This window comes from Neovison vison, chromosome 9 (assembly GCF_020171115.1).
Source record: "Neovison vison isolate M4711 chromosome 9, ASM_NN_V1, whole genome shotgun sequence".
NCBI lineage: Eukaryota > Metazoa > Chordata > Mammalia > Carnivora > Mustelidae > Neogale > Neogale vison.
Window position 1 is genome coordinate 98,615,690 of NC_058099.1, and position 24,844 is coordinate 98,640,533.

Sequence of the window (24,844 nt, forward strand, 5' to 3'; positions counted from 1 at the left end):
GTTTTTCCAAATTATCATTTGGGAGACTATTCCTTTGGCCCGTGATAGAGGTCTGGCTGTTGGTTTCCTTGAGAGCAGCTCCCCCTCACCCAAAATATCAGTGAGGTGGTTTCCTTTGGCCTCCAGGGAGTCATATGCAGAATGTCCAGGAATGTTAATAATGGCCAGAGCAGCCAGTGGAAATATGTCATGTAATAAATTTTGGATATAGCCATTTAAAATTTTATCTCCATTGAAGGTAAACCTCACTGTTTCTATAGTATTTCAAAGCCAAGAGTTGCTGGAAAGCATACCAGCTCTTGATGTAAATGCTTGTTATTTTACCCTTGACTAGGGTATCAAGTCAGGGGGTATAATTCAGCCTGTTTGGCTGAAGTAGCCAAAGGTAAACGTGCTGCCTCAGTGACTTCAAAGGGAGTTCCCTTGGCCGACCCAGCATGATATTTAACAGTTTCATCCTTTAAATAAGAACCATCAGTAACCCATTAAAAATCTGCATTTGATCTGCAGAGAAATTCCTGTAAATTGTCACAGGGTGTCAAAAGGTGATCTGTCAGCATTAAGCAGTCACGAGGGAGGGGAGAAGTGTAACAGGGTTAAGTCTGTGCAGTGAGGACGAGTTACATGGGCAGCATTTAGCTGGAGCATGTCAGGAGGCCAGGTGACTGGCTGAAAATCATTGAGTGTGAGGAGAATTCAGGAGGGCTTCTACTTCATGGGGCAGGGATGGTTAGAGGGGACCCTGTGACTGTTTCTGCAGTGGCCTTAACTAAGAGGGCAGTGGCAGGAATGGCTGTGAGGCGAGGGGGGTTACACCTGAGCCATAGTCAGGGTCCGGTTGTTGGCTGTAATGCCCTACAGGGCGATGAGGGTCCCCGGTGGGGTGAGCGCTCCAGGGGCATTCCTTCCTTCTCACAGACAAAGAGGAAAAAGGGAAGTTGATGGTTAAGATGTCCAAAGGCAGGGGCCTTATTAGCCTTTTCCTTGAAGTCACAAAAGCTCTGTCATTCTGATCTTTCCAAATAACAGGGTCAGGTTTGTTGATTTTTCAGTAAAGCAGTAGAGGTTGAGCTGGAGGAGAAAGTTTGGGATCCAGTGTCGACGGCAGTCAGCTAGTCCAAGAAAACCTCGTCATTGGGGTTCAGTTTTAGGTTTAGGCATGTTCAGGATCCAAATCTAGTCCTGGTCCCGAGATCAGGGGCCCTGAGTATCCAACCTGGGTTTGAACACACTGTAGTTTTTCTTTGGAGGTTTTATGTCCCTTTAAAGGTAAAAGTTTTAACAGATGAACATTCCCTTCCTGTGAAGAGTCTGAGAAGCGGAGCAGAAGAGCTGATCGTTTCCATACAGGAACAAAGTAGAGCCTGCAGAAAACCTCTGTCGTCCGAATCAGCCTTTAAGGTTTATAACAGTAAGAAGGACTCTGAGAAGTCCTAGGGTATAACTGTCCAGATGGATCTTAATTCTTCCCAAGTGGAAGCAAAAGGTTTTGGCTATCCTTATCTACTAGAATACTAAAAAAATGCACTGCATAGATCAGTTACAGTGAACAATTTGGTTTCAGTGGGGTTGGGTGTCAGTATGTGAGGTGATAGAACAGCAGGGTGCTGAGGGATATCGGTGGTATTTGTTGCTCAGGTTCCTGACAGAGCTTCATTCTCAGCCACTGAGTGTTCTTACAGGTGAGCTAAAGATACTACAGAGTCTGATGCCGGAGATAATGAGGCTCTGATCCTCGTGATCTTCTATGATGGACTTGATAACTTGAAGGCCTGCTTTATTTATGCAGTATTGGCTGGTTCTGGGGAGAGATTCGGAAGGAGGTACACTATGGATTCTGCCAATATCTTTTGGAGATTTTGCCCATAAGGAGAATGGCAGCTGATCTAATTGGGACAAATGGTTAGTGTCTTTGGAATTAGTTCCAGTTAGCTCAGAGATGGAGCAAAGAAGAGATGCTGAAGAGGCATTTGATTTACTTCATATAAATGGAGTTACCTGTATGTACTGTTCTCTGTCTGCCTTGTTTTATTTAGTAATTTATCTTATCTTGCTTTTGCATCTTTGTCAAAAATCAGTTGTCCTGCAGGTGTGGGTGTATTTTGGAGCTTCTTTTTTGTCCCATTGCTCCATTTATCTGGCTTTAAGCTCCTACTTCACTGTTTTTATTACTGCTGTTGGAAATTAAGTAGTGTTAGATGGACAACTTTTTCTTCTTTTTCAGTGGTGTTTTGGCTACAGGGGATCCTTTGTATTTCCATATGTTTCATGATTGGCTTTCAATTTCTGCATAAAGCTTTATGGGATTTTGGTTGGGATTGTGATAGCTCTCTTGGTCATTAGGGAGAAAACTGGTATCTTAACTAGTCTTCTGAACTATGAACACGGTAGATCGTGCCCCTCCCCACCCATTTTTTAGGTCTTTAATTTTTCTCAGTAGTGCTTTATAGTTTTCAGTATACAAGCTTATCTCTTTTTTCAGATATATCCCTAAATACTTCATATTTTTCCATGCTAATGTGTGTTTTTAATTTTAATTTTGTTATTTGTCCTCATTGTATAAGAATGTGATCAATTTTTATATATTGATATGTATACCATAGTCCTGCTAAATTGGCTTACTATTTCTAATAGGGTTTTTTGTGGATTGCATCAGATGTTCTATGTAGATAATATGTCATCCTTGAATAAACATAATTTTACTTTTTCCTTTCCAGTATGAAAGTCTTTTACTTCTTTTTCTTGTATTATTGCTCTGGCCTCCATACTGTGTTAAATAAAAGTGACAAGACTGGATGTGCTTGTCTTGGGGAGGATACATAGAGTTGAACAAAATCTCAACATATCAAAAATTTGTGGGCATGGGGCGCCTGGGTGGCTCAGTGGGTTAAGCCTCTGCTTTCAGCTCAGGTCATGGTCTCAGGCTCTCTGCTCAGCGGGGAACCTGCTTCCCCCCACCTCTCTGCCTACTTGTCATCTCTGTCAAATAAATAAATAAATCTTTAAAAAAAATTTGTGGGCCCTCTAAAGCAGTGCTGAGAGAAGGTACAAGGATGGTTCAATATTTAAAAATCATTCAGAGTATCCACTGTGTCAACAGGTTAAAGAGACAAAAATCATATATGTATATCAATTGATTGAGAAAAAGCATTTGACACAATCAAACAGTGATACATTATTAAAAACTCTCAGAAAATTAGGAGTAGAGGGAACTGATTCAACTTGAAAAGAGCATTTTTAAACAGTTTGTAGAAATAAAACTATACTTTAATTCAAGCTACAGAAATAAAATTGGGTTTATGTATCAATCTTCTATCTTGCCAACTTGTTGAACCTGCTTATTAGTTCTGTAGTTTTTTTAGTCAGTTCCTTAGAACTTTCTAAATATAAAATACTATCTACAAGTAGAAATAGTTTTACTTCTTTTTCAATACAGAAGTCTTTCATTCTTTTTTCTTACATTATCGCACTGACTGAAACCTCCATTACAATGTTAAGTAGATATGGTAAGAGTACATATCCTTATCTTATTCATGATCTTAGGAAAAAGCCCTCCATCTTTCTGTAAATCATGATGTTAGTTGTGGATTTTTCATAGGTGCCCTTTATCAAGTTGAGGAAATTCCCCTCCTACTGCTAGTTTATTGAATATTTTTACTGTGAGAGAATGTTGGATTTTGTCAGGTGATTTTTCTGTCTGTTGAGATGATCGCATGGATTTTGTTTTTATTATTGATACATTACATTGATCTTAATATTGATATGTTACATTGATTTTTGAATGTTAAACTAACCTTGCATTCCTGAGATAAATTCCACTTGCTCATGGTGTATATATATACTTTTCTATATGCTGTTGGATTCAGTTTGCTAACACTGAGGATTTTGCCTCTGTATTTAAAAGAGACATTGGTCGACAGTTTCTTTTCCTGTGATAGCTTTCTCATTTTAATATCAGTGTAATACTGTACTCATAAAATGAATTATGACATGTTCCCTCCTCTTCTATATTTTGGAAGAGTTTGAAAAGTGTTGGCATTAATTCTTTTTAAAATATTTGGTAGAACTCACCAGTAAAACCGTCTGGGCTTGGTTTTTCTTTGTGTGACGTTTTTGAAATTATTTAATTTCTTTACTTGTTATAGATCTGTTCAGATTTTTCTATTATTTTTTGGTAGTTTCTGTAGTAATTTATTTCATCTTGTTATTTTTTTGCATACTTTTCTTCATAGTATTTTCTTATCCTTTTTATTTCTATAAGGTTAATTATAGTGTCCCTTTCTACTCTTTAATGTGAGTTTCTTCTTGGTTAGTCTAGCTAAAAATTTGCCAATTTTCTTGATCTCTATTAAAGAACCAAATTTTGTTTTTTTTAAAGATTTTATTTATTTATTTGACAGAGAGAAATCACAAGTAGATGGAGAGGCAGGCAGAGAGAGAGAGAGAGAGAGAAGCAGGCTCCCCGCCGAGCAGAGAGCCCGATGCGGGACTCGATCCCAAGACCCTGAGATCATGACCCGAGCCGAAGGCAGCGGCTTAACCCACTGAGCCACCCAGGCGCCCCCAAATTTTGTTTTTTTATAGATTTTACTTATTTGAGAGAGACTAAGCAAAAGAGAGAGAGAGAAGGAACAGGGTTAGGGACAGAGGAGTAGGGAGAAGCAGACTCACTGTTGAGCAGGGAAACCAGCAAGGGGCTGGATCCCTGAGCTCCAGGGTCATGACTTTAGCCAAAGGCAAGCACTGAGCCACCCAGGCACTCCTGGGAAGAATCAAATTTTGGGTTTATTGATTGACTCCATTATTTTTTGTCCTCTTTCTTTTATTTATTTCCACTCTACTCTTTTTCATTTCCTACTTTCTGCTTACTTGGGTTCATTTTATTCTCTTTTTCCCGTTACTTAGGGTGAAATGGTAGATTATTGATTTAAGTTTTCTTCTTTCTTTCTTTCTAAGAAGGTACTTTGTATGTTTTAGTTCTTTTTAATTTGTCAAGGTTTGTTTTATGACTTAGCATATGGTCCACTATGAAGAATATTCTTTTTAAAAAATACATATATATAATTTTTTATAAACATATAATGTATTTTTATCCCCAGGGGTACAGGTCTGTGAATCGCCAGGTTTACACACTTAAACAACACTCACCATAGCACATAACCTCCCCAATTGTCCATAACCCCACCCCCCACTCCCAAACCCCCTCCCCCCAGCAACCCTCAGTTTGTCTTGTGAGATTAAGATGAAGAATATTCTTTGTGCACTTGAGAAGAATGTGTATTCTGCTCTTGTTGGGCTTAAAGTGTTCTGTAGATGTCTGCTACAACTAGGTACTTTATAGTATCCTTTAAGTCTTCTGTTTATTTGCTGGTCTGTTTGTTATTGAAAGTGGAATGCTGAAGTCTCCAGCTATTTCTGTTGCTTTGTGTATTGCTCTCTTCAGGTTTTCACTACTGTGTGTATTTTGGGGTTCTTTTCTTTTTCTTTTAAGGTTTTATTTGAGAGAAAGAGAAAGCATGAACAGGGGAAGGGACAGAGGGAGAGGGAGAGGGAGAAGCAGACTCCCTGCTGAGCAGGGAGCCCAACACAGGCCTCCATCCCAGGACCCTGGGATCATGACCTGAGCTGAAGGTAGATGCTTAACCGACTGAGCCACCCAGGCGCCCTCGGGTTCTGTTCTTAGGTGTATGGATATTTAGTCATTATATCCTACTGGTGAATTGATTTCTAACCATTGTAAAATGTCCTTATTGTGTCTATAGTAACAATTTTTGTCTTACTCTATTCTAGACAGTATATAGCCATCTTGGCTCTATTTAGGTTACTGCTTACTTGGTATCTATTTTGACATCTTTTTTTCTTTCAGCCTGTGTCACTGACTCTAAAGTGTGGTTTTGTAGACAGCATATACTTAGGTCATTTTTAGATTCAAATGGAATCCAATTTATATTTTTCTTTATGCTTTTGGGTCCATTTTTAAAAAGTCTTTATTTTTTTAGGGAAGTTTTAAGTTTATAGCAAACTAGAGAGGAAGGGACGGAGATTACCCATATATCCCCTGCCCACACACATGCTCATGTGATTAACCTCACACACCAGAATGGTTCCTTCGTTAACAATGATGAATCTACATTGACACCTCATGGTTACCCAGACTGCTTACCTTAGAGATCACTCTTAATGTTCTGTGGATTTGGACATCCTGTAGATTTGGACAAATACATAATGACTTTATCCATCATTATAATACACAGAACATTTTCACTGCCCTAAAAATCTGTGCTCTGCCTATTAATCCCTCCCTCCTTCCCCCAGCCCCACTGATCTTTTTATTGCCTCTGTAGTTTTGCCTCTTTCGGAATGTCATATATTTAAGTCATATATCATGTAGCCTTTTCAGATTGGTTTCTTTTACTTAGTGACAGGTTTTTAAGATTTCTCTGTCTTTTCATGGCTTGGTAGCTCACTTTTTTTAGTGCTGAATAATATTGTATTATTTTAACATACCATAGTTTATCTATTCATCCATTGAAGAGAATCTTAGCTGCTTCCAAGTTTTATGAATAAAGCTGCTGTGAACATCTATGTGCAAGTTTTTGTGTGGACATAGTTTTCAACCCCTTTGGAAAAATAGAAATGCAATTGCTAGATTGTAGAGTATATTTAGTTTTATAAGAAACCACCAAACTGCATTCCAAAGTGACTGTAGCAGTCTGCATTCTCACCCACAGTGTATGAGAATCCCTGTCGGCTCCACATCCTCATCAGCATTTGGTGTTGCCTTTGCTCCACAGTTTTGTTGTTCCAGTAGGTGTGAAGCTGTATCTCAGTGTTTTCATTGGCATCCTGGTGGCATATTATGTGAAGCATCTTTTCACATGCTTATTTTCCATCTGTATATCTTCTTTGGTGAGGTGTCTGTTACGGTCTTGGGCCCATTTCTGCAATTAGGTTGTTTGTTCTCTTACTGTTGAATTTTAAGAGGGTTTTTTTTTGTGTATTTTGGATAATAAGTCATTATCAGATTTGTCTTTTGCAAATATTTTCTCCCAGTCTCTGGCTTATCTTCTCATTCTCTTGACATTGTCTTTGCAGAGCAGAATTTTTAAATCAAGTCCAGCTTATTAATTATTTTCTAAATAGGTTGTGCCTTTGGTGTTGTATCTAAATGGGCATCACTACACCCAGGGTCATCACGGTTTCTCCTGGGTTACCTTCTAGGAGATTTGCAGTCTTACATTTTATGGTTAAGTCTGCCATCCATTTGAGTTAATTTTCATGAAGAGCGTAAGGTCTGTGTCTAGTTTATTTTTTATGTGGGTGTCCAGTTGTTCCAGCACCATTTGTTGAAGAGACTGTCTTTGCTCCATTGTGTTGCTTTTGTCTTTGATCATTTGACTTTGTTTATGCAGGTTTATTTCTGGGCTCTCTGTTCTACAGACCTATATTTTTGTGCTTTGGCCAATTCTACACTTGGTTACTGTAGTTTTATAGTAAGTCTTGAAGTTGGTTAGTGTCAGTCCTCCAGCTTTGTTCTCCTTAAGTATCGTGTTGGCCATTCTAGGTCTTTCCCCTCTCCATATGAATTTCAGAAATATTTTAATGGTGCCTATAAAAGAACTTGAACTACCTGTAATTGAAAAAATTTTTAAAATAATATGTCATAGAAATGTATTTAAATGTGAACATAATTATGTATCTACAATATTTATATACTTAGTAGAAGGAATAATTAACAAATATTTGTTGGTTGAGATTCCAAATTATGCCATCCAAAATGGTGTGGTATCTGGTGCTTGACCCAAAAGTGGCTGCTGTGGGGAGTCTTTCTTCCTGCTGATCCCACCTGCAGAGCAGTGACCTGATTCCAGGTGATCACTTGGTCCAAACTAGGATTTGGGGAGCAACATTAGTACCCAGGTCTCACCCAGGAATATGAAGCTTTTTCTAGATTTGATTGATGATGTGGGGCTTCTTAATGCATTCTGGGATTTTGTGAGGATCGGCCAAGGAATTGTAAAAGGCGGGTTTTATTATTTGCCAGCTGAAGAGAACGCAGGAGACACACCTTCACAGTGACCTGTATGAACATTGGCTGTTAGTTAAATGCAAATGGCTTGCTTAATACAGCAGTTCTCAAAGCATCACTGGAAACCAGGTAGAAATGCAGATTATCCGCCCCACCCAGACCTACTAAGTGGAAATTCTGTGAGTAAGGCCCAGCAGTCTGGTTTTTTAAGAAAACCCTTCCGATGGGTGTTGAATCAGTAACTGTTGACATCTTGATGAGTTCGAAGGATCTGTGGTGGTGACACTGATGTGGGTGGGTTCAGACCTGTAGGAATGAGCCTCGTGTGGCTGTGGGGAGAGCACAGCGATGGTGGAAACCTTGCTTGCAAAAATCTGCTACACCTACTGTTAACATTTGACCCATTTGTTCTATCATAATGTGTTTTCTGAAGACTCTGAACCAAACAGCACGTTTCTTTAAATGATGAAAAAGAAGGTCCTGCTCTGGTGTTGTTTTTCCCTGATCTGTGATGAGTCTCCTGAGAGCCCAGGGGCCTTCCCTGAGGTGCATTCAAGGTGTGAGATCACAGAAGCGGGTGAAGTTCATAGCAAACTGTCAGACATCAGTATATTGAAGGCAGCCCTTAGTCCTTTCTGTGAGGACTTAGCTTGCTAGAAAGGCTGGAGTGATGTCAAGAAAGAAAAAGCATTTTTAAAAAATATTGCCTGCCTGCCCCCAGGGGTAATTTCAGGAGGAAAAGAATTTTATCTAGTTTCCTCATTTATTTTTGAGGTGCAGATTGAGAAGGGAGGATGTTTCCATTTAAAAGATATTTGGGGGGGGTGTTTGCCTGGGTGGATCAGTTGGTTAAGCATCTGCCTTCAGCTTAGTTCTTGGTTCCAGGGTCCTGGGGTCGAGCCCTGTGTCAGGTCCTTGCTCAGGATGGGTGTTAGCTTCTTCCTCTCCCTCTGCCCCTGCTCATGTGCTCTCCGGCTTACTCTTTCTCTCAAGTAAATAAATAAAATCTTAAAAAAAGAAAAAAGAAATTTTTAAAAAAGAAAAATTGGGCTTTTTGTTTGTTTATTGTTTTTATTATTTTTTTTAAAAGATTTTATTTATGTATTTGACAGAGATCACAAGTAGGCAGAGAGGCAGGCAGAGAGAGGGGGTTGGGGAGGCAGGCTCCCGGCTGAGCAGAGAGCCCGATGCGAGGCTAGATCCCAGGACCCTGAGATCATGACCTGAGCCGAAGGTAGAGGCTTTAACCCACTGAGCCACCCAGGAGCCCCTGTTTATTTATTTTATTACATGTGGAATCGTAAAGATTCCTTAAAGACAAAAAACTAGTGTGTTATCAGGAAGCTAGGTTTTATAACATCCCAGCCACTAGGTAAATCTTTAGTCAGCCCTACATGATAAGGGGATGTAAGAGAATGGATAATTGGTATTAGGGAAGCCCTCCTAAAGCAGAGAGAATCTGGGCAGAGTTGAAATTAAACAGACCCACCCCTCAGTGAATTAGAAGGAACACACGTCTGTCAGGTTGAAGACCTGCAAGAAGTTGGAGATACACATATGATCAGAAAAATTAAGATAAGGAACATACCACTCCTTGCCTTCGCATGGTGGGGCCGTCGCGTCATTTCCGTGGTCTCAGCGACAACCTTGACATAGGGAAGGCATGCTTACTGCTTCCCCTTCGCAGATGAAAAGGCTGAGGTTTGGTGAGATTAAACAGTGGTGGTGGTAGCGGCAGCTGCCTTTGACTGAACAGGAATTGGTGTATTCCTTCAGTACCTCTTTACTGAGGACCTACCATGTGCCAGGCCATGTTTTATACAGAAGTTGACAAAGTAGACAAAACTCTGTGCCTTCATGGAGCTGACATTCCATGGAAGGCATGGAGCAGTCATGGAAGGCAGACAATAAAAGGGATAAATCAGTAAATTATGTGCCATGTTAGGTGTGTTTTCTTCAAAAGTCCTGAGGGGCACAATGAAACAGGGAAGGGGAGCTCGTTTGAATTAGAAACAGGGTGGCTAGATGGGTTTTGAAGAGAGGGGGAGCATGACCTGGCTGCAGTTAACAAGGACACTCTGGCTGCTCTGTTGAGGAGAGACTGAATTCCATTACAGTCAGGCCCAGAATGAGTCTGTGTGCGGGCTTGCAGGTCACCTTTGCAATGACTGTGGGCAGATGTGAGGCTCGGAGATGTTGGCAAATGTGCTTAAGATCGTAGAGCTGTTAAGTGCCAACTGCTCTGTCCATGCGTGTGTGGATTCATGACCATACAGTCGGACCAGCTGCATTTCTCTTATAAGGAGGAGGCCAAAATGTGTAAAGGGAGTTTGTTCTTGACTCTTGTCTTTGGGGCAGCAGTGAATTAAAATTTGGATAAAGGATTATCAAAGTGCACAAAGCAGAACAAATTTGAAAATCTTGCTGTGGATAGAGAGGCCTGAAAAGTTTCTTGCAAGCTAAGGAATTATCAGTGTAGCAGAGTTAAAAATGCATACAGTGATACTGAAATTTCTTTTATCCAGTTTGAGTCTTTCCTGTTGAGAGGCTGTGTGTGTGGTGGTGGAGAGCACAGATTCCGGAGTGAATGGTGTGAATTCAGAGCCCTGCTCTGCTATCTAACAGCTGTGTGACTGTAGGCAAATTATCTAACTTCTCTTTGCCTTCATTTTCTAATCCATAAAATGGGAATAATGTATGAAAGTAACCACATTTTTAGCACATGGTCCAGAAGTCATGCTCCGTGGTGTTCCTGTAAGAGCTGAAAGACCTGTGCACGGGACACCGGCACATGAGTACGCACGGCAGCTTCATTCACAACTGCAAAGCCTTGGAAGCAAGTTTGATGTCTTTCAGCAAGTGACTGGTAATTAAACTGTGATTCCTCTAGATAATAGACTATTATCCAGCACTAAGAAGAAATTGATGCCAGGCCATGAAGATGTGTAGAAACCTTAAATGCATATCACTAAGTGAAAGGTGCTAATCTGAAAAGGTGACATACCATGATGCTGCTAATTTGACATTCTGGAAAAGGCCAATCTGTGGAGACAGTGAACAGATCAGGAGTTGTTGGCTTGGGACAGAGAAGGGGGTGACCGAGCAGCAGAAATTCTCTGTGTGATCCTGTGATGGCAGATGCATGTCCTTATACATTTATCCACATCCCCAGAGTTCCAGCAGCAAGAGTGCTCCCTAAGGTGAACTGCGGACTGTGGGTGACGACGCGTGTGTCTGTGTGGGCTCATCCGCTGTGTCCAGTGTGCTGTCGGGTGCGGGGGTTGATGGTGAGGGGGTCTGTGCATGTTGGGGTGGGACAAAGGGTACAGAGGAATCCTCTGTACTTTCCACTTAGTTTTGCTATGAACCTAAAACTGCTCTAAAAATACACTGTCTGTTTTCTTTTTTAATTGGAATAATAGTAGTACTCACCACATGGTGGTGTGGTGAGGATTGAGTAAGGCAGAGAAGGGACTTGGAACACTGCCTGGCATGCGGTAAGCTTATGTGTTTTAGTTATTATTAATATATTATTTGTGGACATAAAAGTATATAGCTTTCATAAGTTCACTCACATACTTGGAGATCTCTATTTTTGCCCACACAAACTTAAATTTTTCAAACTCAAATTCTTCTACCACGATTGCCATGTAGAAAGCAATCCTGTTGGCCTGTGTCTTTAATGTGGGCAGAGGGCCTCTTGCAGCGGGAGGAGGTGGAGGGCAGGTTGACTCCTTCCCAGATGTCCCACCTCAGACATCTGAGCCTGATGGCCGCGGAGCGCAAGGGATCTGCACACCGCGGAAGGAGGCTGCTGCACGCCTCACTGCAGGCACGTCTAACACGGTCCCCACCCGCTACGCCCCAAAGTACACGTGCAGGCTTTTTGTCTGGAAGGGGGAAGGGAAGGCAGTGTCCTCAGCACTCCTCAGGTCACTGCAGAGCCTGTCTGTCATGTGAAATGGCTTTTTTATGAAGGAGAACATTCTTTTTGTCAAACTCTTTCTTCGTGATGACTGTACAGTATGAGTGATCGTCCATTCCTGTTCTGAGTTTTAAGTATTGGGTACTAATTAGTGAGCCTGTGATTAATCCTAAATGTTGAGTCATTTTGAGGAACATCTTGGGATGAAAGCAAATTGTAGGATAGAGCGAGCAAAATATCTGTCATTAGCAGCAGGAAATGAAATTAAAGATGATCATGCAGCGAAATGACAGGATTACTGTTCAAACCCCATTTCTCCTGACTCTGCAACCAGGCACATGAAATGAATTCAGTTGTGAATGAAGTTAATGTTTCGTAAATCTTCTTGAGAAAGTCAACCATTACTAACTACCAGCAGGACTGTTTTCTAGGTAGTCAAGGGACTACTTTACAAAAAGTCTTACAAAATACTCTGATGCTGGTTTGCAAATTAAAATAACAATAATACATTGGATACGTGTATGCCAGACGTTGTGCTAGAAATACACACGCAATTGTTCTTTATCCTCACAAGAAGCTGAGAAGGATACAATAATCCTCATTTTACAGAAAAGAAAATTGAAGCTCAAAATGGTTCCTACAGCTGGCAATGAGCAGAGTCAAGGTTTAAACGCAGAACTTCTGACTGTACGATATGGCTTTAGCGGACCCACGTGTCCTCGGTCCGTTGCCCGCAGCTGGGCGACACATCCGTCCCTGCTTTCACGCAGTTAGCGCGCAGAGAACACCCGCAGACTTCCTGTGGATGCCAGTTACGCGGAGAAGGCCAAGGGGTTTCTGCTTCCAGCCACAGTGAAATCGCAGAGACCAGGGTTGCACTTTTGCCTTAAACAACTAGAAAACCAGATAAAGTATATAAAAATGGGGTTTTGCACAGTGGAAAGCAGGCAACTTAGGACAGTGATCCCTGAGAGGAGAGAAAAGACATGGTGAGCCCCAGATTGCACTGTCTGCCTCCCTGGAAGCAGTTTCCAGGCTGCCGCGTGGGAGGACACCTAGAAGGAGCCTCAGGGATGCGCCGAGAGCCAGGGTGAGATGAAGGGCACCGGGGAGAAGAGGGTGGCACAGAGAGGGCCGTGGACACAGGCAGAGGGCCTGCAGTCTCCGCCGGCCTTGGTGTTTGACTGAGGGCTGATCTGTGCACACTACCCAAGGCCGGGGACAGACGCAGGAAAGAGTGGACAGTCCCATTCTCAGGGCTCTCAGAGGGGCACAAGTGGCTCGTGTTCCCACCAGCCAGAGAAGAAAGGCCTCGTGGTACGCAGAGAGGCAGGTAGAAGCCTCGGAAAGATGTCACGTTAGTGATGGGACTAAATCAGCTTACAGTGAAGGCTGCTGTCGAGCTGGCCGCAGTTAGTCTGAGGAGACAAGGGAGAGAAGTCCGTGGTCGCGGTCTGTTGGCTAAGGAGTGGGGGTTTCCTGGAGGAAGCTGGGACGGGCAGCGGGACAGGAGTGGGGGCTGGCGCTTGGTGGAAGAGGAGGGCTGGTCACTGTGTCAGGCAGCGGAGCTGGGGGGCTGCGACACTGGTTAGATCAAAGCCGGTGGTGACACCTGCAAGGAGTAGGAAGAGGAGCCCGCACTGATGCTTTCGAGTTTTGTTTTAACTCGGAGACTTTGAAAGGTCTGGAAGTCCCGTTTCCCAAACCGATGTTTATGAGATGTCACAGATCTTTGAAAATGAATAGTTTAAGCATATATTAACTTTCAGGTAATTAGACCATTAAAGAAAACTCCATTTTTCCACTGCTTTTCTCAGTGTAGAAGAATCACTGTTTCATAGAAAGCATGTATTCGTGTTATTTTATTAAATTAAAATTTAATATTTAAACAATAGAAATGTAAATGCTTTACAAGTAAACATAGCTTTTACTATTTTTTTTAAGCTTTTACTATTTTTAAGATGACTTTTATACTAGTATAGTCACATTTGGATACATATGATTTTTTTTTAAGATTTTATTTATTTGACAGAGAGAGAGAGATCACAAGTAGGCAGAGAGTCAGGCAGAGGGAGAAAGAGAGGGAAGCGGGCTCCCTGCTGAGCAGAGAGCCTGATGTGGGGCTCGATCTCAGTACCCTGAGATCATGAACTGAGCCGAAGGCAGAGGTTTAACCCACTGAGCCACCCAGGCTCCTCTACATATGATATTCTTTGAAGATGGGCCATCTTTAATTTTATAGATTAACTATTATATTTTAGCAATACTGTCAGCCTGCAACAAAGGGATAGCATTTATCTATTATCTATTATTAAATTGGGATTTACATGTTACTTCGGAGAAACTCTCCTTTTTAAAAATATATATATATTTTTTATTTTTATTTTATTTTTTAAAAGATTTTATTTATTTATTTGACAGAGAGAGAGAGATCACAAGTAGGCAGAGAGGCAGGCGGGGCGGGGGGAAGCAGGCTCCCTGCTGAGCAGAGAGCCCGATGTGGGGCTCGATCCCAGAACCCCGAGATCATGACCTGAGCCTGAAGGCAGAGGCTTAACCCACTGAGCCACTAGGCGCCCCTCCTTTTTTTTTTTTTTTTAAAGATTTTATTTGTTTTTCAAAGAGAGAACAAGCAGGGGGAGTGGCAGGCAGAAGCAGGCTCCCCACTGAGCAATGAGCCCGATGTGGGACTCGATCCCAGGACCCTGACTATGATCATGACCTGAGCTAAAGGCAGACACTTAACTGACTGAGCCACCAGGTGCCCTAGTAAGTTTTAAATTTTAATTCCAAATAGTTAACACACAGTGTTATATTAGTTTCAAGTGTACAATACAGTGATTCAACACTTCATGCATCACCCAGTGCTCATCATGACAAGGGCAGTCCTTACTCCCCATCCCCTGTTTCCCCATCCCTCCCCCATCATGTCCCCTCGGTACCACCAGTGTGATGTCTGTAGTTAAGAGACTGTTTCTTGGTTTGTCTCTCTCTCTTTTTCTTTGCTCTTTGTTTCTTAATTTCAGCACAAGATCGCATTCTTTTTAATGGCTGAATAGTACTCCACCGTGTGTGTGTGTGTGTGTGTGTGTGTTCATAAATGAACATCCCGTAGGCAAACTCTCAGAAGCTACTCTTTTCTTTTCCCCCAACAGACTACCATGCCTGCAGGAATCGTACCTGGAAATGAAGAACCGTATTCCAGTTTAGTGAGTAGCAGTGCATATGCTGCAAACATGAAAGGTGAGAATGCTTTGACACACTTGTTGCCTCTTTGTGCAAAGCGCCATCTAATACAATGGTGTGAGTAGACATGACAGAAGGCTCGAGGCCTTATACTGGGAACCCAAGTGCAGCTGCTGTTTATGGCTTGTGTTTATTTCTGCCTCCCTGTTTTGACCTGTTGGAATTCCTTTTCAAAATCTGGAATAACGGGTCTCTTGAGAAGGAACATTGCAAACAGTGTCTCCTGCATCGTCCTCTCAGGCTGAAATTATCTGTTCCTGTCATCCAGCACCTCCTTGTGAGTCACGCTTTCCTTTCTTTCCTCTCTCCTTTCTCACAAATGTCACTAGACGCCCGTGCAGAGGAGAGGAACCCTGTGCCTCCCGGTCTGTTTTCTCTCCTCTGCCCCATCCCAGGGTTTTGGTCTTTTCATGGTAGCCCCAGGAAGGGAGGGTGCTGACTGGGGCTCTTGCTGCCACACGTGCCCTCACTCCTTCGCGCTGCCACAGGTGCTAAACTGGGGGCACACCCTGACTTCCTGCCACGTTGGCCCCGCTGGTCCTGCTGCTACCACCAGCAGTGAACCAGATGTTGAATCATTTTTCTTGGCAGTGCCCTTTGCATGGCTTTCCTGCTGCCTCCTCTAGGTTTTCGCTGTTCACTTCAATGTTCCTGTGCAGGGAGCTTTGACGGACTGTCCCCGGAAGTGGCATTAGATGATGTGAGGATCTGAAGATAGAAACTGGTGCTGGGTGGCTTGTGCTCTTGTAAAAATCCAGGCACGCCACCAGGGGGAGCTGTCGTTTTACCAGGAAAAGGAGTGTCTCCCTCCTGAGACCTTGCCCAAATGCCAGGTCCTAGCAGGTCCTCCTTCATCTGTCCCTGCTGTGCCTGACTCTGGGGGCACCAGGGCGGCTGTTGACTGCCTTTTGTGGACAGCGTCTGTGTACCAGACTTACTGTGTGCTAGCTTCCGTGGTTTGAGAAGGCAGCACTGTCTAAAACCAGTGCAGGGACAGTGCCTACTTGCTGCTTCCTTTGTAGAGTGATGTGTTTTCTCCTAAGGGACTCTCCAGCTAGCGAGCCTAACAGTCAGACAAACCTTTCCACCTCTCCCTTCTTCTGTTGAAATGTCCCCTCTTAGCCGGGGTTTCCCACCAGGGATTCTCTTGGCTTCTGAAGCAGGGAAGTCTTCAGTGTACAGGAGAGCGCCGGATGCAGTGGACAGCATCCCTGCATCCCCCATGGCATCCAGTCGTGCCCCAGACTGCAGTGACCACCAGGGAGCCTGACACGCTTCCCGATGCCCAGGGAGGGCTGTACCGCCTGGGTGCGGTCCTCTCACTGAGCCATTTTACCTTTCCTAAAACCATCTTTGTCATTGAAATTTTTCCCATTGCATTCATGTAGCAAATTTTTAATTAGGAAAAATCTGAAAAAAATAAGAAACTTTACATCTAACTTTTTTTTTTTTTAAAGATTTTATTTGTTTATTTGACAGACAGAAATCACAAGTAGGCAGAGAGGCAGGCGGGGGCGGGGGGAGGAGCAAGCTCCCCGCCAAGCAGAGAGCCCAATGCAGGGCTGGATCCCAGGAGCCCAGGATCATGACCTGAGCCGAAGGCAGAGGCTTAACCCACTGAGTCACCCAGGCGCCCCTGCATCTAACTTTTTTAGAGTGAGTCTCCTCTATAAAGGTAGTCAGTTATACTATATTGGGTTAACATTGGGATGGGATGTATTTTGTTATTATTGGCTAATGAATCATGGGGAAATCAGGGGATATGTAAGTAAAGTTTTTAAATTATTTGTAAAGGAAAGTGGAAAACTCAGCAAGAACTATCTTTGGAATGAGACAAACCTAGATTTAAATCTTGGTTCTATTTTTCAAAAAAAAATTGCGGGGAGGCAGAATTTCAAACATTCATGAAAGTATATAGAATACTATATGTGGAGGTTCTGATCTTTTTGGAGGTACCACCCCCACACGTGGGTGCCATCCCCCATGGAGGTGCCACCCTGCCACTGAGGTCCCCTTCCCTACCATGTGCCATCTCCCAGCTTTAACATTTCTGCTCACTCACTTCCTCCCCTCCTTTCCCGACTTCCTATTACTTCATTTCATTCCTTAACCATATCACCATTACCATAATTTAAAAAATTTAACACTTGCTCAGCATTATCAGTATCTAAACATTGCGCAAATTTCTGTCTCATAGATGTGTGTATTTTTGTTCACACCAGACCCCAATAGAAGTCAGTATTTTAGAATTGGTTGGTATGTATCTTACATCTCTCTTGCATGAGGGTTTCTCATTCTTTCCTTTAATTTATTTGTTAAAGAAACCAGGTTTTTTTGCCCTATGGAGTTTGCCACAATCTGTATTTTGTTGATTATATTCACACGTTGTTTTCTATAAACTGAACTGGCAGAGGGACATAGAGTCTAATCAAGTTTTCTTTACTTACAACCATATTTAATGAAAGGTCTGTATTCTTCCATCAGGATGCCCGTGGTGTCTGGTTGTCTCTCTTGTGACATTAGTTCTTTTGAAATAATTTCAAACTCACAGAAAAGCATAAAAAAATTTCCCATATACTATTCAGCCAGAGACCCTCATTCAAGTTTTATAAACTGTCCCAATAATATCCTTTAATAGCAAGAGGACACTTGTCATGTGTTTTCAGTTCCTTGCAGTGATCAGATGCTGCTGGTTCTCTCTGGACCTTCAGGAAAATTCCAGGCCAGTTCTGTTGCAGTATGTTGCTCACTTGGCGTTTGTCGGCCCGTACGCTGTAGTAACATTAAGATCATACATTTTTGGCAGAAGCATCCAGAAGTGATCTTGCTGCATCCCATCGGGAGACCCAGACGGTCCCTGGAGGCGTCAAGTTTGATCACTCAGAACAGTGGCGTCTGCTGAAATTTATGTGTTATGAATCGTGCTTTTTCGCTCACAGCTCCTATTTTGTGGCAAGGTCTTGGAGAGTGTCACCACCCCGCTTTGTCCAGCTCTTGCTCGGCGCTTTGAGGCTCCTCCTGAATTAACCATCCTGATGGTAGATAATGAAGTGGGACGTTCCTGATTCTGGCATTGCTTCTGTGTGTCTCAGCCGGAGCTTTCCTATAGGGAGGAACTTTGTCCTCCCCTTTCTGGGTCCGGTTGTCTCTTCATTGCAGTGTGGATTTGTGTTCTGGTCAGGGAAATGGATCAGTTACTGTCATTTGTTTTCATGTTCAGCTGTACCACACTTGGCCCGGAAGAGCCCCTCCCGGCAGAGCCGTCTCCGCGTGCCTGCTTCCTGGCCCAGCTCCCTGTCCTTTCCCTGTCCTAGCCCTGAAGTCACCTCTATCTGCAATGAGCTCTGGTCCTTTCAGTGGGGAAACCCAAAATTTGCTCACTGCTGCAAGGACGTTGTAGTCGCCATGCTCCCTGGGGGACAGAGCTAGGAAGTGTGTGTTGGTAAGTGTGCACAGATGTCTGCCTGCTTTTACATGTGTATTTGTTTCCATGTGGTGGAAACTCTGAGTTTGTATTGGTACTTCCCATTCTCTTCCATCACTATACCATCATCCTAGCTTTTCCCATTACTAGGTTTATAACTCCCTCTTCAGGAATGAGAAACCTCATTGTCATTATCCCCAGTTTCCTTCTTTCCTCAGGCCTCCTTCTCTTGAGCAGTCTCCCAGCCCTGGATGGCCTGCCATGGCTTGCCTCAGCTCGCCCGCACAGTCTGCAGCCCGCCAGGCCGCGTGCCATACTCTGCTGCGGTTGACCCTTGGGCACATGGGGGTGGGGACCACTGACTGCAGCGCGGATGCAAAGCCACAGATAACTTCTGGCGGCCCAAGAACTTACCTACTAACAGCTGCCTGCTGACTGGGAGCCTTACTGATAGCCACTGATTAACACACATTTTGTGTATCACATACTGTATTTTTACAATAAAGTGGAGAAAAAAAATATTAAGGAAATCACAGGGAAGAGAAAATACATTTACAACACTGCACTGTATTTACCCATAGACGTGCGTATAGGTGGACACGTGCAGTTCACACCCGAATCGCTCAAGGGTCGCCTGTAGTTACCTTCCTTATGTTGGGGCTGCCCTCTGGTACATGGCCCTCACTTAGGCCTGCCTCAGAGCTGTTTTTATTTTGATTATGTATACACTTTTAATTAAAATTTTGAGATAATGGTACAGTCACATGCAATTGTCATAGTAAAGACCCGTCACTCAGTTCCCATGACTAGTAACATCTTGCAGACCTCTAGTGCCATATCACAGCCAGGATGTCAATGTTATTTCAGTGAAGGTACAGGACAGCACTTTGGGGGGCCCAGTCAGTTATGTGTCTGATTCTTGGTTTCAGCTCAGGTCATGGGATCGAACCCCATGTCGGGCTCTGTGCCGGGCATGGAACCTGCTTGCAGTTCTTTCTCCCTCTCCCTCTGCCCCTGCTCACTCGTCACTCAGACATTCTCCCTCCCTCTCTGTCTTTTAAAAAAAAAAAAAAAAAAAAAGGATATGCAACAGCACCGTCGATACAAGGAGCCCTCCTGTTGCCCTTTTATTGCCGGACCCATTTCTGCCTGTGAGTCTGGCACCTAACAATTACTGTGACAGCAAAAGTACAATCAACACAAGAAAGAAAGAGATAAATCAGACTTCATCAAAATTTAAAACTTTTCTGCAACAAGAGATGCCATCAGCAGAAAGGAAAGTCATTCTGTAAAATGGGAGAGACTGCTTGCAAGTCACATATCCATCTAATTAGAGGCTGATTTCCAGAATACAAAAAGAATCCTAGAACTCAGTGAGCAAACACAAAGAAATGACTGGAGTAGATGCTTCTCTGAAATGACAAAGAGAGGTCCAATATGGACCTGAGAAGCTTATTTTAACCATTGTAGACATGCAGACCAAAACCACAATAAGATTCCACTGCCTACCCATTTGGATGGCTGTTACCAAACAACCAGACCAGAAAGAACAATGTTGGGGAGTAGGTGGAGAAACCAGAGTCCTAGTATGTTGCTTGGCATAAATGGTGCAGCCACTGTGGAAAACAATATGGCAGTTTCTCAAAAAATTTAATAAAGAATTATTCCGGGGATGCCTGGGTGACTCAGTCAGTTAAGTGTCTGCCTTTAGTTCCAGTCATCCCAGGGTCTTGGGATCAAGCCCTGCATTGGGCTCCTTGCTCCGCAGGAAGCCTGTTTCTCCCTCTGCCTGCCTCTTCCCCTGGTTCTGCTCTCTCTCCCCACCCTTGCTGACAAATAAATAAAATCTTAAAAAAAAAAAAAAGAAAGAAAGAAAACAAAAAAATAATTACTCCATGACCCAGCGGTTCTACTTCAGGGTATATACCGTAGGACAGAAAGTGGGGACTCAAGCCCGTGTCTGTGCACCCACATTCATAGCAGCATTCACAATAGCCGAAAGTGGGAACCAGCGCACAGAGGTGGGCACATACGTGCAGTGGTTAGGATTCAGCTCGAAGAAGCCGGACGCCTGCTTAAGCATGGAGGGACCTTGAGGACACTACGCCGAGTGAGATCAGCCAGACACAAAAGGATAAATACTACATGAGCCCACGTCTGTGAGGGACCCAAACGGTCAGATTCATAGGGACAGAAAGTGAAGGAGTGGGTGCCAGATACTGGGTCGGGGGAGAGATGGAGAGTTAGTATTTAATGGGGCCAGAGTTTGGGTTTAGGAAGATGAAAAAGTTCTGGAGATGGACGGTGGGGATATACTCTTAATGCCAGTTAAAGTACTGTACACTTAAACTTGGCTAAAATGGCCTATTTTAAGTCATATATATTTTACCACAATTAACAAAAGGAAAAAGGAAGGCGCTTTCTCATCTTTTTCTTTTCCCTTTCTTTCCTGAACAAGTCAGTCCCAGGCCATGGGCAGGGCCACAGGAAGTAGGCGCGCACACGAGTGGGTGAGCGAGGCTACAGTGCTGGAGGCCGGCAGGGTAAGCGGGGCAGCCGTCATGAGGCCGCACGGGACGGCGGGTGTGCAAGGCTGGCCCCGCTCGGGTGTTAGAGCCCTCAAGGTATCGGAACACAGGCAGGGCATCCACACAGGTCGTGGCAACAGCAGCCTGGCTGGGGTGTTAGAGCCCACATTGGGAGGGAATCCATATGGAGGAGGGGGCAACAGCAGTGTGGGGACATCAGTCACATAGAGGGGCCCAGTTAAAGGTGACAGTAGCAGGGTTTTCACCATTACAAAAAGATGGGGGACCCGTGTGTGTTGGGTTGGAATTGGTAGTGTAGGGTGAACTCTTGGTTTTCTGTTTGTATATATACGCGTGCATGTAGAAATAAACGTGGACGTGAACATGTGGAATGTGCATGTGCGTGTCTACGGCGCACATGTCCTTTAGCTGTGTCTGCTGATGGGGGGCTCCCGGCAGCAGCGTGCTCAGAGCCACGAGCACACCTGGTTCCCAGACTTCCTTCCCGGGGGCCATTCGGCCACGAACACCTGGGCTTCTTGGGTCTCATCATGCGGAAACAGAAACATTCTGCAAAATAACGGGCCTGCACCCTTCAGGAGTCCAGGGAAGACCAAAGAGCTTGCTCTGGAGTGAATGAGTGAGACACGGGGCACCCAGTACAGCATGTGGCCCTGACGGTGTGGCACGATTCACCATGAGGAGCTCTGAGACCATCAGGGAAGCTCGAGCGAGGGCTGAGGGACAGAAGAGACTGGTCATGTATCAGCCATCTTCTGATTTGGGGGAGTCTAGAGGATGTCTTCATGGGAAATAAATGTTAAATTATTTGAAGTTAACAGGGCAGCGTGCCTGCAGCTTATTCTCAGATGGTTCAAGAAAAAATGTCTTTTTCTGTAAGTTTGAGATAGCTTCAAAATAGAGGGTAAATTCTTTTCCAAAAAACATTTTAAACTAAACCAAATTGTCTAACCACGTTGCATGCTGCTAAGTGGTCCACCAAGACAGAAACTCTCCGGAGGCCATCAGAGATCGTGGAGCATTTGCCGGTGGGTTATGGAGGCAAGGACACGGGTTGGACTGAGACAGGTGAGGTGCCAGTGGCCACTGCCGTCAGCTGTTCAGAGGTGTTGCTGTGAAGGGGGACCAAGGGCCCTCTGAAGCAGGGGCTGCGGTGAGGGGCGTGGAGACAATGGTGTCTACAGGAATGCTTGGACAGTTAAGAAGCTATAGCCCAGGGGCTCCTGGGTGGCTCAGTGGCTTCGGCTCAGGTCATGATCCCAGTGTCCTGGGATCGAGCCCCGCATCCGACTCTCTGCGCAGCGGGGAGCCTGCTTCCCCCCTTCTCTGCCTGCCTCTCTGCCTACTTGTGATCTCTCTCTCTGTCAAATAAATAAAAATAAAATCTTAAAAATAAAAAAAAAAAAAGAAGCTATAGCCCAAGGAGGGCGAGTTGTGGAGAAGTTCTGTCTTCAGATATTTGAAGATCTTGCAAAGTTGAAGAGATGCTTCGGTTTAGTTTTCGGAGGAAAGAAGAGCCAGTGTCTACAGAGCAAGGGGCTCTGACTAACGCGTTGAGCCATCCAGCAACGGAGTGGTTAGTGGCCTTGCATGAAATGAACTCCTGTCACAATCAGTGGCAAGCAGAAGCTGCTCCTTGAAGGAACTCCTCTGGTGACTTAGGGCTGAGGCCAGGTGGACCTCCAGCTCCCACTGCACGCTCGGGCCCATGGTCACGGTCACCTGAGTTTGTTCAAATAGGAAGTTCCCAGCCCTTTTCAAAATCTTGAGTCTAAGCGGAAATGACCGGAGCTTGGGGTTCTACATCTGCTCTTACCACCGCGTGTGGGGCTTAAGGAGGAAAAGACCGAGCTGTTGGGGTCCTCTCAGTGGATTTCTTTGTTGCTTGCTGCGCTTACCACAGGGGTGGACAGTCTCACGCTTGCAGTGTCCAGGGAATCCCTTGGATCCTTGAACATGATTTTGAATTGGGGAAGGTCCGATTGCCGCCTGCAGTCAGGCCAGTGGCCATGAAGGTGTCAGGGCATGGAAACCCGGAGCACACAGCACAACGTTGTGTGTTGTTGGTGACAGCAGCTTGGGGCGTATAGGATTGGTCACAAGGATTATCCTTTGTATTATTTTCCTGCTTTTTCTTGGAGCCTAGTTTCTTTTTAGAGACAGTATATTTGGAAATGAGAAGGGTAAGAACAGTAGCAAGGTAGCGCACCCATGAGTTTGCATTCGTGGGACGGAGAAAACGGGCATTTGTCGTCTTATGTATTTCGAAGAACGTGTTGTCAGAGGAGTGAGAAACAGTTGAGTTGTTAGCAGGTAAGTGGGAAAATAGCAGTAGTGTGGATTTGTGTGGACCACAAATAAATTTATAACTGTGGAGGGACAAGGAATTTAAGAAACTGACGTTCTTTCTGTAGCTGCCAGAAAAAATACTCTACCTTTTAAGTGTCTGCAAAAGCGTGACCCTTCACAAAATTATTCTAACTCTGGAACACTCCATTTTATGTATCACAACATCACATGAGATAGGAATTAAAATAGTATTGTGGCTCCTGTTTATCTGAAGAGAAGGCTTCTGTTTTTTTTATCCTGCTGGTAATTTATGTATTAAAATGTTACTTGTAAGAGTCTGAACAACTCATCATTAGCAACCTGTAACTTATCCCAACTTAAATTTTATAGTGGATTTTTAGGTTGTTCTACAAATATGCTTTCTTAACGAATACAGAAATAGCAGTTTGGTACAAATACAATACCTTCTTTTCTGAGAATTTGAAAATAATCTCTTTAAAGTTATTTCATACTTGTTTTCTGACAACATTCTGTGAACAAAAACATGGTTTTCAAAGGCCACAAACTAAGGAGATGTGAGATTTTGGAGGTCAGGGAGGTTGAAACAAAGCTTCTTGCCGATGGCTTTTCTCAATCCTTATTTTAATGCTGTATTTCTCTATGAATTCAGGAAAAAAAACCTGTGTTGAGTTTTTTAAAATATTACCTCTTTTAGCGTCTTCGTACATAGTTGTTGAAACCTGTAAAGACTCACCGATATGAAAATATGAGATTTGAAAATTCTGCTTGCAGCCACCTCAGCCCTAGGAATTTGCTGAAGAAGAAATGTGGATATGAATATTTGGGTTCTGAGATGTTTAATGTCTTTTATTTTTAAGATTTTTTTTTTTTAATTTGACAGAGATTACAAGTAGACAGAGAGGCAGGCGGAGAGAGAGAGAGGAGGAAGCAGGCTCCCTGCTGAGCAGAGAGCCCAACATGGGGCTCGATCCCAGGATCCTGGGATCATGACCTGACCTGAAGGCAGAGGCTTTAACCCACTGAGCCACCCAGGCGCCCCTAATGTCTTATTTTTAAATAAGCTCATGGTTTATGGCCTAAATGTCCAATAGCAAGAGAATGAGGACATAAGTTTAGGTGCACCCGCTTATGCGTGAGGATCCTCGTGCATCCATTAGAGAATTGTGAGACACAGCAAACGGGAAGGTGTGGCGTCTGCTTAGAAAAGCAGGAAGACGTGTTCACAGAAAGTCCACATGTCTGCAGACAGAGGCAGGAAGAGAGGTCAGTGCCGTCTTAGGGGTGGGACTAAAGGTACGCTTCCCTGTTGGAAAGCCACTTAGCATCAGTGAAAACTGGCTTTCAGAGGTGGATTTGGCCAC

General features: G+C 43.7%; 1 protein-coding gene across 3 annotated transcripts in view; it reads left to right on the top strand.

The window, feature by feature from the left end:
- The window catches only part of PTPDC1 (protein tyrosine phosphatase domain containing 1), a 52,212-nt gene that overhangs the window by 7,584 nt on the left and 19,784 nt on the right, over positions 1-24,844 (top strand). For all 3 annotated transcript variants that reach the window (XM_044266064.1, XM_044266065.1, XM_044266063.1), the window contains one exon: positions 15,110-15,197. In XM_044266064.1, coding sequence (XP_044121999.1) covers positions 15,116-15,197 — 82 coding nt within the window. In that variant the 5' untranslated portion in view covers positions 15,110-15,115. The remainder of the gene's footprint in view (positions 1-15,109; positions 15,198-24,844) is intronic.